This window comes from Exserohilum turcica (genome assembly GCF_000359705.1).
Source record: "Exserohilum turcica Et28A unplaced genomic scaffold SETTUscaffold_2, whole genome shotgun sequence".
Taxonomy (NCBI): Eukaryota; Fungi; Ascomycota; class Dothideomycetes; order Pleosporales; family Pleosporaceae; genus Exserohilum; species Exserohilum turcicum.
In genome coordinates, this window is record NW_007360025.1 from 158,181 (window position 1) to 173,234 (window position 15,054).

Sequence of the window (15,054 nt, forward strand, 5' to 3'; positions counted from 1 at the left end):
CTGTCTGGCGGGTTAGCTTGGCCTGGTCGCGGGCGGCAGCTATGCTTTAGCGATGCTGCAGCGTTACAGCGGCGGATGAGCACTAAGGCAGACTTACACCGAGGTATTGCCTGGTTGTGACCAGGAGCGGCTGAGGCGAGCGTGGGCAGAGGGGGCCTGGGACTGACGCGCAAGCACACGCTGCCATTCACGGGCGGGTTGCGTTGCGTTGCGTTGCGTTCAAGGAGCTCGGGTGAGCCGTGGGCCTTCCCCATCCATCAAAGGAGAGGCTCCATTGGCGCCTGCACAGCCACTCTGCCAGCTCCCCATGCGGCCGGGCTCGGAGCACCAAGACTCTGTGCGTGTGTAGTATTAATTGCTCGGCCTCCTCCTCCGCCGCCGCCGCCGCCGCCGCGGTGCATTTGCATTCTTGTTGAAACGCAAGCGGCATCGCGATTCAGTAGGGCGCGGCGCCGATTTCGCGTCCAAGTGCGAGTGGTACCTATGACGCTATTACGCTACCGCTGCATGGCGCACATGGGCTTCCTTGGGCCGACCAGGGTCTGTCCCGCTACGCCAACCACGGCCCTCTCCACCGCCACCCCGCCTCGCCAGCCCACCTCTGCCTCTGTCCGCGAAGCACCCATTGCCATCGTGCCATTGTGAGCATGAATGCATCGCCTATATACGTGTGCGTGCAGACACAACGCCCATTCACGCTGGCCATGTGTCAGTACGCCACGCGCGCCCGCCAATCAAGTGTCGTCACCCGCACCATTCGACTGCACAAGTGCAACCATGATTTCTTCTGCTGCAACAAGCAAATGTGCCCTCCTGTACCGTCTGCGTTGCTCAAACGCCGTGTCTGTGTACGAGACGCGTGCTCGCCTCGCCCTCCATGTCCGCTGTAACCGTGTGTGCATGTACTGTATGCGTGTGTGTGGACGTCTTGCAGGCCGCCTCGCCCCGTCACCATCCATCCACTCCCCCATGTCGAGCTGAGCCTGCCTGCGCCACGCCATGATGCCTCAGCCACACCGCGCCCCAGCCACACGCCGTCCAGACGCTTCCACCCCCCACGGCTAGGCTGCGGGCCCCTCCACCTCGACGCCATGAGATGGACGTGCTTACCATGAAATCTTGCCTGCATCCGGCCTCGCCTTGCATTACCTCACAGATCTTTGAGGAGCCTCACAATCTGGCCCCTAACACTACGCATTGATTTAGTAAGAAGGCCCACTAACAACGGGAAACTTCCGCCCAGGCGCTCCATCTTGCACCCCGGACACATACCTATGCACCCGTGGGTCCCGGTGTCTCTCCCTCTCCCTCTCCCTCTCCCGGCTGCCATTTCTCGAATGCACATAGTCCACATCGTCCCAGTCGTCTCGCGCCCGGTCGTGGCTCCGCGTCCGACTGTCACGCTCACGCTCGCGCTCGCGCTCCCGCGGATACTCGACATCTTCAGAGTGGCGTCGGTGTGACCGCCCGCTGCTGCCAACCCCAGGGTCAAGCCCTTCTCGCTCGCGGTGGTGATCGCGCTCCCGCGTATAGGCCGGTTCAGCATCTCGAGGCGGGCTCACCAGGTGCACGCCCGGTCCACTCCATCGCACCCCGCCGTGTGGCGCAGGCACCGGCCTGTAGCTCGTACGCGGGGGCATGGCTGGTCTGCGGTCATAGTATTTCCGCGCTTCCTGTTGAGCCTGCGCCACTTGGGTCGCAAACAGCGGTGATGTCGTCGGTCGATAAGCCGGCTGCGGCGAAGTGGCCGTAGAACTGCGTCCATCGGGTCGAAGCGAATCGTGTTGGTTCGAATATCGGCGCGCCTCCTGGTGAGCGGGGAAGTAGCCCTGCTGCGCTATAGGCGCCTCGTGAGATCGGTGCGTACGTAGTATGGGGGTACGGCGTCGAGGCGAGTGGTCTGGGTCAGAGTCCGAGTCCAAGTCGGTCGTAGATAGCGAGGGTTCGCGCCGCAGCGGACTGGGGCGCTTGTGCACGCGATATCGGGGTGCTGTCTGGGGCGGGGCAGCCATGGGTGTTGCGTCTTCGTCCGAGTAGCTATCGCTCTCGTGCCGGCCTGGCACCATCCTTTTCTTACTAGCAAATGGATTCAGCGGGTTCAGCATGTGCCGCACCCTTGACGTGACTGCCCGGCCACGATCGTCAAGAACACGTGGGGGCTGTTTCATGACATGACGCATAAAAGTAGGCCTCGGCCTCCCACTGCGGTAGAGTGGGTCTTCAAAATATCTGTATGCGCCGTGCTTCTCGTCCGCTGATGAAGCCTCGTAGTCGGCAGAGTTGCGCAGTCTCGGCTCGTCAGCGCTCCCTTGGCTCGCCTCTTCCTCTGCCTCCTTCTTAAGTCTGGCAGCGACATTTTGATACCATGCTTCCATGGCGTCATCGGGCCTGTCGGGAAAGCATTCTTTGGGAAGAATCTTGGGAAAAAAGGTGCCAGTCTCTGGGTCCGGAATGTCATCCAGTTCTACTGCTCTTTGCAGAAACGGTACGTGCTCTTCTGGCCCCAGCAGCAGCTGGATCGTCTGCCATGTTACAAACCCTTGCTTTTTCAAGGCTGGTATCGTCGGGCTCGAATACCCATCATCATCTGCCGCCGGTTGCAGGCTATGGAATGCGCCCAACGAACGGTATATGAATGCGATGGAAGAGGGCGGCGTCTCCATAAATAACACATCGTAGTCGCCGCCAACACTACGGTACCAAGCGGCGATTTGCGAGGGCGTAAGATCAGGCGAGTCGTTGGGCTCAAACTTGTGGCTCTGCAGTGACATGCATCAGCACCCGTCCATGGCCATCAGCACCCGGGTAGGGGAGCGCTCGCTCGCGCACTCACAATGACGTCTGCAATGCCTTTCAGCAGGCGATCCAGTTTCGGGGTGCCGCATTTGTCTTCCTTGAGCAGGTAGCCCCAATAGTCGTAGGCTTCGCGATGCGCTGCGTCGGCGTTGGTAGCGTTCGCCGCCTGCTCTTCCTGGTGGTCCTGCTGCTCTGTCGGTTCGGGCGCCATCATGTGCGAGTGTGGAAATAGCGGCTATCAATGATTTGGAGCATATGTATGCAACGCCTCGGTACAATGTTCGGAGCTGAGGCCTTGGAAGGTGGTGCGGTGGATCCCAGCTGTGGTGCAACCCAAACGGCGCAGGTTATGGTATCGACCGCGACGGCGCCGGGAAGCCGCTGCTGCTTATATCAGAAGAGGCGCCATGGACATGTGTGGTAATTCGGGGGGCGTAATAGTCACGCTCCGTCAATGATTCACGCATCATGATAGACAAAATGGATAACGGGCGAATAAAAATCAATAATCGTCTTCTTCAAGAGCGTGTTGGTGTGGTGCTGGACAGGCTGGGTGCGAGTGCGAGTGCGAGTGCATGTGCATGATTGCGGGGGATGATCATGATGACGGATCATGTCAGCTCGGACGGTCTAGCGTGCACGTGTAGCCGCTGGAGCCCGAACGGCCTTGTCCCCAGACGCGACCAAGACCAGGGCGGGTGCCTGATTGCTATGCCTTTGACCTCACGCCAGCTCAGCCCTGCGGCCCTATCGCGGGTGATGTCAGTATGTCACCAGCCACGCCCACGCCCACGCCCACGCCGCCCAAGCCCAAGCCCAAGCATCCCCCCCCCCACCCACTTTTGCGACTGGCTCCTGTGCAGCGCAGAGGCGCAGTCGCCCCCAGTCATTTCTCCTTTGAAACGCGATGATGCCTGCTGGCCCATAGCCGCGATCCGCTCCAGGACCATGCAAATGCTTTGCCATCCATCGCTACCCGTCGCCCCCAATAAGGCCCCTATTCTTCAAAAATCTATGTCAAATCGCAAACAAAACACCCGCTTGGTTGCTCTAGTGCTCAAGCAGCCTGAGCGAGCCCTGCACAACCACGTTCTCCAGGATGGAACCCGGCGGAATGTCGATCGTCGAGCCCTCGGTCGCCACAATGATGACGGTGCCCTTGAGCGTCACGCCGCGGCCCAGGTTGACGGGGCCGGTAATGGTGAGATGGTCGAGCTCGACAATCTTGGGGATCGAGGGGATGCGCGACTGGAAGCTCGACACCTTCTTGAAGTCGCTGCCGAGCTTGATCAGGGGGGCAGGGCCGAAGCGGTTGGGGTCAATGACCAGCTGACCGTGCTGCAGCGTGTACAGGTCAGACTTGACAAGCATGAGGTCAGAGCATGTCTTGACGGGCAAGAATCGTCTCCTGGGAACGTTGACACCATGTGCGTTCTTGAAGTGCTTGATGGCCGCACCGACAGCAGTCTCGAGCTGGAGCACAGAGATGTCGGCCTCGCCCTTCTTGTCGGCAGGGATCGACTTGCCGTTGGGGATGATTTCCATGGCAAGCTCGTTGGCCTCGACCACGCGCTTGATGGCCGCCAGGTTCATCCAGATGTTGTTGGTGTTGAAGTACTTGAACTTCTTGATCGACTTGAACTCGTTGACGTGCTCCTTGGGCACCTGGGCAATTTCAAGCAGACGCACAGAGCCCTCGTAGTCGATGATGGTACCACCCTTGACGTCGGCCTTGGTCTTGTCTGTCAGCTCCATGATGTACTCGGCCTTGGAGTCGACCATGTGCTGCAGGATGCGAACGTCAACCACGGCGCCCAAGTTGTCGGCGTTAGACAGGAAAATGTACTCGATGCCACGGTCCATGAGCTTGTCGATCATGCCCGTGTTGTACAGAGACTCGAAAACGTCACCGTGGCCGGGAGGGTACCAGTTAGCAATGTCCGACTTGTAGTCCTTGGGGGCGGGCAGCAGCGAGTCCTTGAGGATACGCGGGTACCTCGACTGGTTGAATGTGAGAATGTCAATGTTGTGGCCCTCGTACTTCTTGATGATGCTGGCAGTGTCGGTGTCGGTGTTGAACGAGTTCATCAGCACAAACGGCACGTTGACGTCGTATGTGCGGTTGAGGTACTCGATCTGTCGCACCGACAGGTCCAGGAACGACATGCCGTCACGGACCTCAATCACCGACTTGGGGCCAACGCATCCCATCGAGGTACCGAGACCACCGTTGAGCTTGACAACTGCCAGCTTGTTCAGGTATTCGACGCCCTCGGTGTTGGCGAGGTCATCGTAGTTGACAACCTGCTCGGCCTTGGGGGGAGCGATGCGGTTCCAGTCAATGGCGTTGCCCTTGGCCTTGTCGTTGAGGTAGCGGCGGAACAGGGCAAAGAAGTTGTCCATCTCCGTCTCGAAGTACTGCGTATGGTCAGCATCTTGCGTCCATGTGACGTAGTGCCCCTCTTCCGTGCCCACCGCCCAGTGTCATGACGACCTCATCACTGTGGGCCATGGACCCCAGCGAGTGTAATCTGAGTACTTCGGGCGGTATGCGGGGGTCGAAGAGGGGCAATGATCAATTGCAACTGACCTTCTTCTCAGCGGGGTCGGTGACGGTATCGGCGAGCTTGTTGAGCGCATTGCGCATTTGCGAGGCGGCGACATTGGTCGATGTGTTCTCGAAAGCCTGTATAGAGGATTCAGGTCAGCGCTGTGTAATTGGAGTAGAGCGGGTATCGTTTCCCAGCATGGTTGATGTTGCTGTTCCAAGACCACGACTGCGCGGCCGCGGAGGGTCCACCCATAAGGGGGGGCTTCGGGGCACAAGTGTTCCTGTGGAATTGCAACAGCAGTGTCTGCACGCCTTTCCGGCAATGCTCCAGGAGATTGCTGCCCGTCTGCTGTAGTCTCTGCAAAAGATGCTGCCCGCCCAGGGAGGGGGGGATGGATCTCGGCTGAGCTCAGGCTCCGATGCATGCCCTTGGCCAACTCTATGCCAGATGCAGACAGCAGAGAGAGTCGAAGGCTCAATTGGACCAACTGGGCGGGAGCAGCAGAAACGAAAGGCAAAACACAAAACGCAAGCTGGCAAACCGCCGAGCTCAAAAAGGCCGCGTACTTACCACATGGGACTGCGACTTGCCGTGGTGGCGCTGCGAGGAGAAGCCGCCGTCGCCCTCGGCAGCAGAGGGCTTCAGATGGGAAGGGATCGCGCGAGATGCCATTGTGGTCTGGGAGTGCGAGGGGGGGAGGAAGATGGAGAGGTGTGTCGAGGACAGCTGGTGCTGGGGACCTGGACTCCTTATAGGCAATGGCTCGAGCTTGGCGGTGGACGTGGGGCAAGTCGAGAACGTGCTTGGGCGTGGACACGGGCAGGCTGGGGGCTGGGAGGGTGAGAGGGGATGGAGGCGAGTAGGGAAGAGACGGTGTGCATCTGGTTTTTTATACGTGCAGCGCAGTGCAGTGCTGTGCTATTGCCGCTCAGCGACCAGAAGGGCAGTTTGGGGCGTAGCATCTCTGCATGGCAACGGCGACACCGCCAATGGATCCTGCCCACATGTCCGGTGTGCGGTTCCTCGTGTGCCTTGAGGCTGCCGTCAATGGGCTGCGTGAGCCGTGTGGTGTGCGAGGCGGCATGCTTGTTTGTTTTGCCAGGTCCAACCTCGACCAGCTCGCCAGGCCGCCGCCGTGGAGTCGCTGTCTTGGTGTCGCGGTCGCGGCGGCGCCTCTTCACCGACGTGTCTCGCTGTGCAGGCCGGCGGGGGCTTTGCGCGGTGCTCCCAGAGGCCGGCGTTGGCGAGGCTTCTCGTCGCAGCCGACCGTCTCTCCGAGTCAAGGGGCCAGAGCATCGAATGAGGCGCGCAGCCGCCTATCTGGTCGCGGTCGCGATGCACAATTGTTGAATAACTTCCGTAGGAGCTATGTCGATAAACCGAAAAGCCCCTCATCTGGCCGCCGCGCTAGCAGGGGCGTGCAGCAAACCTGACGTAGCCCGCGCGACCGCCTTTCCGTTCTGCTCCCCAACAAACGGCGCCGCCATGCGGGCAGCGTCTGAGTTTTGCTGCTGTGGCGAAGGCGACTGCAACCCTCCGGCTGGTGTTTTTCCTTGGTCGCTGCAACGTCTGGATACCCATAGCCGGCGGCAGCAGCAGTGGCAGCGGCAGCGGTGGTGGCGCCAATGCGAATGCAGGTCAACACGCTCCCACGCCGAGGGGGGGCCATGGTCGCTTAGACCACGTGGGGGATCTGCTCCGTCCTGAGGCACTCCATGTATACCACCACACTACATACATACATAGATACACACCCAGCAGCGATGCCCTGGCCAGCCACACGCCTCGATGGGCGTGAACCTCTGTCCGTGCCATGCTAACGAGTAGTACCCGCGCCCTCAGCCAGCCAGCCGACTTGTCGACGCCCGACGGAGCTGCCACTACCACCGCTACCGACAGTTGACATGGGTGGCGGGTGCAAAAAAAAAAAGACGGTCCAGCTTCCGATACACTCGGAACGCTTAGCAGCATCCGAGCTATTACCATTACCACTGCCACTGCCACTACACCTACTACGAGGCCTCACAGCGCGCCCGACAGGGAATAGATATTGGGGTGGAGACGGCATCGCTGCCGCCCACGCTAGTGGAGCTTATCCGTGGACCAAATGCGATTCAGGCACATACATTAGTTTTTTCGTCGTCTTCTCGTGTGGCTTGCACGCAATGACCCTACCACCACCACCACTACCGACAACATGCCTCAGACACGCTCATCCCTACTCCGCCCGTGCTGGCCGCGTTATCTCCACGGCGGGCGCGTCTGCAAACGGCACCGCGTGCGGCTTGCCCACTCGCAGCCTGATGCATGCTCCACGATCCACGTCGTGGGTGAAGAACTTCTGCCGCAGTTCTTCAACGAGCCACGCTAGCAGGCTCTCGATGGTCTGGAAAGAAGACCCTGAAATCAGCTGCGCCCGGTTAGCTAGCGTCCATGGCTGCTGCAGCACATACCCACCTCGAACAATAGACTTTCCAGTCGGCCATAGTCGTCGACACGGGCGTCCGCGATGCCGTCTATCCACACGTTGACGTCCACGGGTTGCTTTTGCAGCCGCTCGTTCGCATTGACGCCAATCAGACAGGGGATGCGGACGTTGCGCAGGTAGAGCACACTCGCCCGTGCTCCCGTCTCCTCGATACACCATGTCATGTGGCCCGCGCCCTCGCCGAGCATGCTTCCTTTCCGGTAGCACACATCTGTTTCGATGGCGTATATTTCTGTTGAACCTGCAACCTCGCGCACACATTGCGACACGGCCGCCGAGAGGGCAGCCGTCGACGTCCACGCCGCGGCATGGTCGCTGAAACGCGCCTGAATCGCTTTGCTGAGCGTGCCATAGTGCACCGTGCTACCATCGACCGAGTCGCTCGAAGATGCCGACGTGAAGTGCTTCCCCAGGGTCAGTGTGACGCTGATGAACGCTCGCTGCCTCTTCTCACGACCCCACACGTCTTTGCCCGCATTGACCACGACATCCAGATTCTGAACCATGATCTTGTCGCAGTGGCCGCTCTGGATAAGCTGCGCCTCCCATTGTGCCTGTCGTACGACCTGAGCCATGCTGCTGACGTCGGCGCCGAGTCGCTCTCAGTCAACTAAATACGGAAGAACGGGACGGCCAAGACCAGAAGATCACTTTCCATAAAGTTAGTCGTATGCTGCACAGCAAGTCTTTTGATACGGAAAACAAATAACATCGGAAATGCCGCAGCAAAAAGCACTCGCATTGCTGTCCCCATGGAAACCCATATCCAATTATGCGAATCAGCATGGCGGCGTCTGTACGAGATCCTACTGCAGGCAAGATTCCATGCCCTACATTTTGTACAACGAACAACCTCGTGCAATTGAATGTCGTCGTATGGCGCAAGGCGTGGACAGGGCTGGGAGACGTTGGGTTCACTCACAAGCTGAAAATGCGTCGCGTGAGGCTGAAGGCGGGGTGTGTATGACGGTCGCCCTTGAGCCCTCTAGGTAGATGCACGGACTCTTTCCCGCCAGAGCTCCGCAATCGAACATTCTAGCTACACGCCAAACTATAATTCAGAGCCTCACCCTCGGACGCCTACGCGCCAGAAAACTCACATTTGCCGTTCAGACGGAGCCTGATTTCAACTGCACCACCATGGCGGACGCACTGAAAGCAGAGGGCAACAAACTCTTCGCCGAGAAGAAGTTCGCCGAGTCGATGCAAGTTCCCCGCAAACACCGCCTAGTCAGCCATGTGCTAACAGAGTATAGCGAGAAGTTTTCCCAGGCAATCGAGCTCGACCCTACAAATCACGTCCTCTACTCGAACCGATCCGGCGCATATGCATCACTCAAAGACTGGACAAAGGCTCTCGAGGATGCGAACAAGGTCACTGAGATCAAACCCGACTGGGCAAAGGGCTGGGGCCGCAAGGGAACTGCGCTGCACGGCGAGGGTGACCTAGGTATGTAGAGCATTCGCCACGACAGACGACGACGACGACTAACAGAAGACAGTCGGTGCAACAGACGCCTTTGAACAAGCACTCAAGCTCGACCCTAACAACGCCCAAGCCAAGTCCGGCCTTGACGCTGTCAAGCGCGCAATCGAATCCGAAGCCAACAGCGATGGCGCCGGGCTCGGTGGCATGTTCAGCGACCCAAACATGTTTTCAAAGCTCGCATCCAACCCCAAGACTGCGCCTCTCCTTGCCGACGCAGAGTTCATGGGCAAGCTGCAACAGCTGCAAAAGAACCCCAACCTGGCCGGCCAGTTCATGCAGGATCCCCGCTTCCTGCAAGTCATGAGTGTGATGCTCGGCATCGACATGTCCTTTGGTCAGCCACCAGAGGCTGCAGGCGCAGGCGCAGGCGGTGCAGGCTCAAAAGTGGAAGAAGAAGACGTCGAGATGCCAGACGTGCGACCAGCACCCGAGCAACCAAAGAAGGAGCCCGAGCCCGAGCCCGAGCCGGAAGCCGTCGAGGAGACTGAAGAAGAGAAGGCTGCAAAGCAGGCCAAGGCAGACGCCGACGAGTACAAGAAGAAGGGCACCGAGTTCTACAAGAAGCGACAATTTGACGAGGCGATTGAGAACTACAACAAGGCGTGGGAGACTCACAAGGACATCACATACAAGACAAACCTGGGAGCAGCCCTGTTCGAGAAGGGTGACTACGAGGGATGCATCAAGGCATGCAACGAGGCTGTTGAATACGGTCGCGAGATCCTTGCAGACTTCAAGATCATTGCAAAGTAAGTCTGGCCAAGATGTCACAGATAGGTTACTAACACTACTCAGAGCATTTGCCCGCATTGGTACGGCTTACGAGAGGATGGGTGACCTCAGCAACGCAGTTCTCTACTACCAAAAGGCGCAGACCGAACACCGTACACCCGAGGTTCTCGCCAAACTTCGTGCCGCTGAAAAGGCCAAGATCAAGGCGGAAAAGGACGCGTACATCAACCCTGAGGAGGCCGAAAAGGCTCGTGAGCTTGGTAATGCCAAGTTCAAGGAGTCGGACTGGCCTGGTGCTGTTGAAGCATACTCGGAGATGATCAAGCGTGCGCCGGATGACCCAAGAGGATACTCGAACCGCGCTGCTTGCTTTATCAAGCTGATGGAGTTCCCATCGGCGATACAGGACTGCGACGAGGCCATTAAGCGCGATCCCGACTTCATCCGAGCCTACTTGCGAAAAGCCCAGGCATACTTTACCATGCGCGAGTACAACAAGTGTGTCAACGTGTGTACTGAAGCCATGGAGCACGACAAGGAAGGCAAGCACACGAGGGAGATCCAGGCGCAAGAAGCAAAGGCTCTGCAAGCTCAGTATGCTGCCCGTGAAGGAGAGACGGAGCAGGAGACTATGGAGCGCATCCAACGCGACCCAGAGGTAATTTGGCCCGATGACGATGCACTGTTGAAGGCTGCTAACAGGGACTTTAGATTGTCGGTATCCTGCAAGACCCCATCATGCAAGCCATTCTGCAACAAGCAAAGGAAGACCCGGCCGCGCTACAAGAGCATCTCAAGAACCCAGAAATCCGGTCCAAGGTTCAGAAGCTTGTCCATGCGGGTGTGATCCGTATGGGACGATAAGCTGGTGCTGGCCATTGATCGTGTTCAACTGGGCCTTGCTTAAAGTAATGACGACGTTTGCACGGCCGATGAAAATTACATCAGGATGACGATGGTGTATGAAATTACTTTGTATCTTTACTCCTCTGCATAGCGTTAGGATAATGAATAGTCACGACTTGATTTGACTTGACTTGATTCACTACATGACTCACTACTTGATTCGCTACTTGATCGTATTACTGCATGAATTTCTGACATGATTTTCTGAAAAGACTGTCCTGAGCTGTGATGGAATGCATGCCTCTTTTCCTCTGGTTGTATCTCCATTTCCTTTCCTCCATTTTCTCGAGTAGAATGGTTGTAGTGTATTTTCTGTTCAATTCTTGATTTCACCTCGTACTATACAAGCCCTTGCTTTCCTTATTTTCTCTCTCTCTCTCTCTCTCTCTCTCTCTCTCTCTCTCTCCATCTCTCCCTTTTCCACTATCTAAACAATTCGAATCCAGTTCTGTTACTACTATACTAGTAGCACAGCAATTCACCTTGGCTAAAAGCTAAACTCCGTTCTAACAAGTAGTCTGTCTGTGTACATGGTGTGTTTTACAGACACTTGCTACGTGTGTGCCCTTGCTAGGAAAAGTATATGGACAGATTAGATGCTGTCCTTCTTCTTCTTCTTCTTCTTCTTAGCGACCGAACGGGTAGGTAACTCACCCACTCATTCACTTCAACTTCTTGAGTCAAAAACAAAGAAAATAGTACAAGAATACAGTTTTTTTGTGTGTTTATTTGCTATATCACTACAGAGTCTTTTCCAGTCTGCATATTTCAAGGGCTACATAAGTTTTCTCTCTTGCCGAGGGAAAAAAAAGGGGGGGGGGGAAATTATGACTTTTGACTTGTGACTTTTGACTTGTGATTACTAGTAGCGGGACCAAGTACACGGAAGATGATTTTTTTTTAAAAAAACAACAACAACAACAACAACAACCACAAAAAAGTACAAGGTTTAGAGAAGAAAAAAAAACAGAAAAAAGGAAAAGATTGTTTTTTTTGGGGGGGGGGGGGACAAGATTGATGGAGAAAAGCGGGACTTGGAATCGTATAGCTTATTCCAACGGATTTTGCAGGTAGATTCTCGGTATGTGGACTTGTATTTGTGAGGGTTCTTGCGTGGTCTTTGATAATTTACTTTTACTTCTACGTCCACTATCATTGCCAATGCCACTGCCACTGCCACTGCCACTATCATGTCAAGTCACAATTGATTGTTGTGTAAGGGGTACTTGGCAGTATGTATTTATACCTGTATATTCTTCTTGTGTTGTGAATTGCTTTAGGAGGTGCATGGATTGAATATGAGGAAAGTTAGAATATCAGGTTAAGGAGTGGAGAGTGTAAGAGTTGTTGTGTATGACGGGCTTTTTTATACTAGACATGTAAACATGGGTTTGTAGTGTCGAATCCCTATCGACTATTCAGGATGGATTATAACGTGATACTTTTGTCTCGCTTGATATCATTTCATCTCTCCACTTATAGTAGACAGAAACATAAAGGTAGTCCCTCGTTCTTCCCCCCAGAAAATTCGCACGACAGCATGATAAACAAGAGAAACAGATTACAAGCCACTAATAAAATCCAACAAGCGCAACAAAGCTCCATTCTCAACCCTACACCCCTCACCCTCCCTTTGCGCACGCCGCAAGCCCTGGGCCAACCACAAGCGAATCGTGTCGGGGTCGAGATTACGAAAGTTTTGCTGGCGAATCATGACGTAGGCCTGTGCACATAGCGTGGTGCTCTCCGTGGGCGCGGGCGGCGGTCGTGTTTTGCACGATGAGCACTCGAGATCGACGGGTTGGTTGGCTGGGGGCGGGAAACTGGGGGGGTCGGAGCAGCAAGGGGGTGGACCCGTCGTGGGAGGCGGGAGGGTAGTAATAGTGGTGGTAGGTGTAGGTGTAGGAGTAGGAGTGCTAGGGGGAGGGGCAGCCAGGTAAAAGGATGGGTCGATAGGGCTGAAAAAGGATGCGTCGACTAGCGGGGAGCCATCAGGGTAGTCGCGCACGGTGTGTGGTGGTTGGATGAGAGAGAGGGAGGAGGCGGCTTGCTGACTCGATATAACATGTCTTTCGAGGAGGCTATTGCTGCTGCTGCTGATTTCCATGTCTGGGATTCCGTCGTATCCGGGTCTTTCTAGTGATGTCGAGGCAGGGCACGCGGTGGCTTCTTGCCTCAACATGGCGATCTCCGCTCGTGCTTCGGCGAGCAGCTTTTCCGTCTCGGCGAGCTTCTGCTCCAGCGAGGCGACGTGGTCGCGCTGGCGGGCGCGGTGTCTGCGCTGGTTCTCTCGCACACGGTTCAGCGTGTGCTCGGCGGACACGCGCGCCCGTCGGCTTCGGGGCGCTGGTGTGTCGGACGTGTGGTCTGTGGACGAGGAACATGGTGAAGAGGAAGCGGATGGTGAGCAAGGCATGATGTAGCGAGTTTATTATTTGTGTACGTGGATAAGCAGAGGGGTTTGGAGTGGTGGTTTGGAGGCTTTGAAGGCTTGTGCAAGAGGATCGCTGAGTTCACTGGCGGTTCTGGGGACCTCTGGAAAAGGTGGATCTGAAGCACTGCGTGTATGGGCTTGGCGGTGACATATCGATGAGGCTGCTCTGCGATTGGCCAGATGCAGGGGCCATGGTTTGCAGCCACGCCTTGTCCCTCCTCAGCAACACCATGTCAGTCTGTCGGTCAAGCTTCGCTCGCCCAACCCCCATTGCTTGCCAGAGCTTGATCTGGATGGATTGCGTCGGGAACAGTTGTCCAAACTAGTCACACCGCATGGGTAACGTCGAGATAGCGTTTTGTGATACAAGGGTCAGCCAGCCATGTCTACATAGTACAGTCTTTGCCAAGGCGCCAATAGTCTAGTTTGTAAGGATACTCGTCTCTTACTATGAACAGTAGAGCATGTGGTGTCCTTTGCATGTCGACTACATCTCCTACACGAGACGACGCAAGAACAGTTTGATCCTGTGATCCATCCACTCGGTATCCTTCTGGTTCGCTCCGCCCCCCGCAATGTGGCCCCAGATACTAGGAATCACCTCCACGATGCCGTCCTGCAGACTCTTGACTTCGTGCTGGCTGACATAGGGCCGGAAGTACTGGTCCATGTCGCACGGCATTAAGAGGACCTTGGCCGTGATACTCTTGAGTGCAGAGTCGAGGTCGCCGTCTTTTGTGCATCGACTAATGTCCCCCCGCTGCCACATGCCCAGCATGGCCAGCAAGTCATGGCCCGTCCAGTCTTGGTAGCCCTGAATGGTGGTCACATGGTCCCAGTCACGGAGCTGCTCAAAACCCATTTTCTTGTAGCATTCCTCGTCAAACCATTCGGCGCTCGTCAGCCAGGCTGAGTACGCTTTCCCAAAAGCCCTGAGGCCCCTCTCTGGACTGGCTGCATGCTGCAATGCCGCCTTTGGGCCCTCGAGAAACTGGTAGTTGTGTCGGCTGGTCTTGGCGGCAGAGCACACGATGACTGCATGCTTGATGAAAGCGGGATGCATGACCAGCCAATGGTAGGTGATTTGGCCTCCCATGGAAAACCCCATCATGACATCGACCTCTTTGATGCCAAGCCCGTGGGTGAGAAGTTGGTGTTGGGCATTGACGCAGTCCATGTATTCAATCTGGGCGGGAAAGTTTGGTGTATTTGAGGGGCTTGATGACTCGCCGTTGCCAAGCAGTGCGATGAGGATGATTTTGTGGTTCTTCAACGCAGCATTGGCGTGTGTCAAGGTCCCATTGATGCGGCCGTGGAAGCAGGTATGCACGACTGCAATCTTGGAGTTGTGGGGATTGAGAATTTTGTAGGCCAGGTTGAGCTTGGGTAGCGTGGAGCCACTGTGGAATTTGAAGTCGGAGATTTCGTATGTCTGCAGCGGCTCCGAGGTAGGCTGGGAGGACATGGTGGATGGCTGACGGCGGGGGGTGTGTATGAAGATGTTGCGACATGGTGGGGAGGCGGTGCTGAGGGGTAATGTTGCTCAGGTGAGGCCATGACGATAGTATGGGGCTGCACTTGGTCATGGGCGTGGTTGGAGCCCCACTTGCGGCTCTGAGGCCGACCACGTCGAAGCATCATTGGGCGTTGGTCTCGA

The 15,054-nt window shown here is 56.4% G+C and overlaps 6 protein-coding genes across 6 annotated transcripts; all 6 read right to left on the minus strand.

The window, feature by feature from the left end:
- Positions 1-1,150: 1,150 nt before the first annotated feature.
- On the minus strand, positions 1,151-3,007 carry SETTUDRAFT_30869 (uncharacterized protein; the record flags this gene model as incomplete). Its single annotated transcript, XM_008026803.1, has 3 exons — positions 1,151-1,190; positions 1,273-2,759; positions 2,834-3,007. 3 exons carry the CDS (start codon positions 3,005-3,007, stop codon positions 1,151-1,153), a joined length of 1,701 nt encoding a protein of 566 aa, XP_008024994.1.
- A 723-nt stretch (positions 3,008-3,730) lies between these two features.
- On the minus strand, positions 3,731-6,157 carry SETTUDRAFT_162792 (uncharacterized protein). The gene is made up of 3 exons (XM_008027018.1): positions 5,919-6,157; positions 5,387-5,482; positions 3,731-5,214 (listed from the first exon to the last, which is right to left on the minus strand). Exons 1-3 carry the CDS (start codon positions 6,018-6,020, stop codon positions 3,847-3,849), a joined length of 1,566 nt encoding a protein of 521 aa, XP_008025209.1. The 5' UTR covers positions 6,021-6,157; the 3' UTR covers positions 3,731-3,846.
- A 557-nt stretch (positions 6,158-6,714) lies between these two features.
- Positions 6,715-7,017, minus strand: SETTUDRAFT_30871 (uncharacterized protein; the record flags this gene model as incomplete). Its single annotated transcript, XM_008026804.1, has 1 exon — positions 6,715-7,017. One exon carries the CDS (start codon positions 7,015-7,017, stop codon positions 6,715-6,717), a length of 303 nt encoding a protein of 100 aa, XP_008024995.1.
- A 321-nt stretch (positions 7,018-7,338) lies between these two features.
- SETTUDRAFT_134693 (uncharacterized protein) lies at positions 7,339-8,442 on the minus strand. The gene is made up of 2 exons (XM_008027019.1): positions 7,806-8,442; positions 7,339-7,758 (listed from the first exon to the last, which is right to left on the minus strand). Exons 1-2 carry the CDS (start codon positions 8,409-8,411, stop codon positions 7,567-7,569), a joined length of 798 nt encoding a protein of 265 aa, XP_008025210.1. The 5' UTR covers positions 8,412-8,442; the 3' UTR covers positions 7,339-7,566.
- Positions 8,443-12,321: 3,879 nt separating this feature from the next.
- Positions 12,322-13,379, minus strand: SETTUDRAFT_170982 (uncharacterized protein; the record flags this gene model as incomplete). Its single annotated transcript, XM_008027020.1, has 2 exons — positions 12,322-12,879; positions 13,123-13,379. 2 exons carry the CDS (start codon positions 13,377-13,379, stop codon positions 12,525-12,527), a joined length of 612 nt encoding a protein of 203 aa, XP_008025211.1. The 3' UTR covers positions 12,322-12,524.
- Positions 13,380-13,893: 514 nt separating this feature from the next.
- On the minus strand, positions 13,894-14,862 carry SETTUDRAFT_134701 (uncharacterized protein; the record flags this gene model as incomplete). Its single annotated transcript, XM_008027021.1, has 1 exon — positions 13,894-14,862. One exon carries the CDS (start codon positions 14,860-14,862, stop codon positions 13,894-13,896), a length of 969 nt encoding a protein of 322 aa, XP_008025212.1.
- Between the last annotated feature and the right edge of the window lie 192 nt (positions 14,863-15,054).

What these genes read in the sequence shown, in the direction of transcription:
- SETTUDRAFT_162792 (XM_008027018.1), bottom strand. Translation starts at nt 6,020, where the DNA reads ATGGCATCTCGCGCGATCCCTTCCCATCTGAAGCCCTCTGCTGCCGAG. An exon ending in GCAAGTCGCAGTCCCATGTG is followed by an intron (nt 5,483 to 5,918) that starts GTAAGTACGCGG and finishes TCCTCTATACAG; the next exon opens with GCTTTCGAGAACACATCGAC. An exon ending in CCGACCCCGCTGAGAAGAAG is followed by an intron (nt 5,215 to 5,386) that starts GTCAGTTGCAAT and finishes GACCATACGCAG; the next exon opens with TACTTCGAGACGGAGATGGA.
- SETTUDRAFT_134693 (XM_008027019.1), bottom strand. Translation starts at nt 8,411, where the DNA reads ATGGCTCAGGTCGTACGACAGGCACAATGGGAGGCGCAGCTTATCCAG. An exon ending in TGGAAAGTCTATTGTTCGAG is followed by an intron (nt 7,759 to 7,805) that starts GTGGGTATGTGC and finishes AACCGGGCGCAG; the next exon opens with CTGATTTCAGGGTCTTCTTT.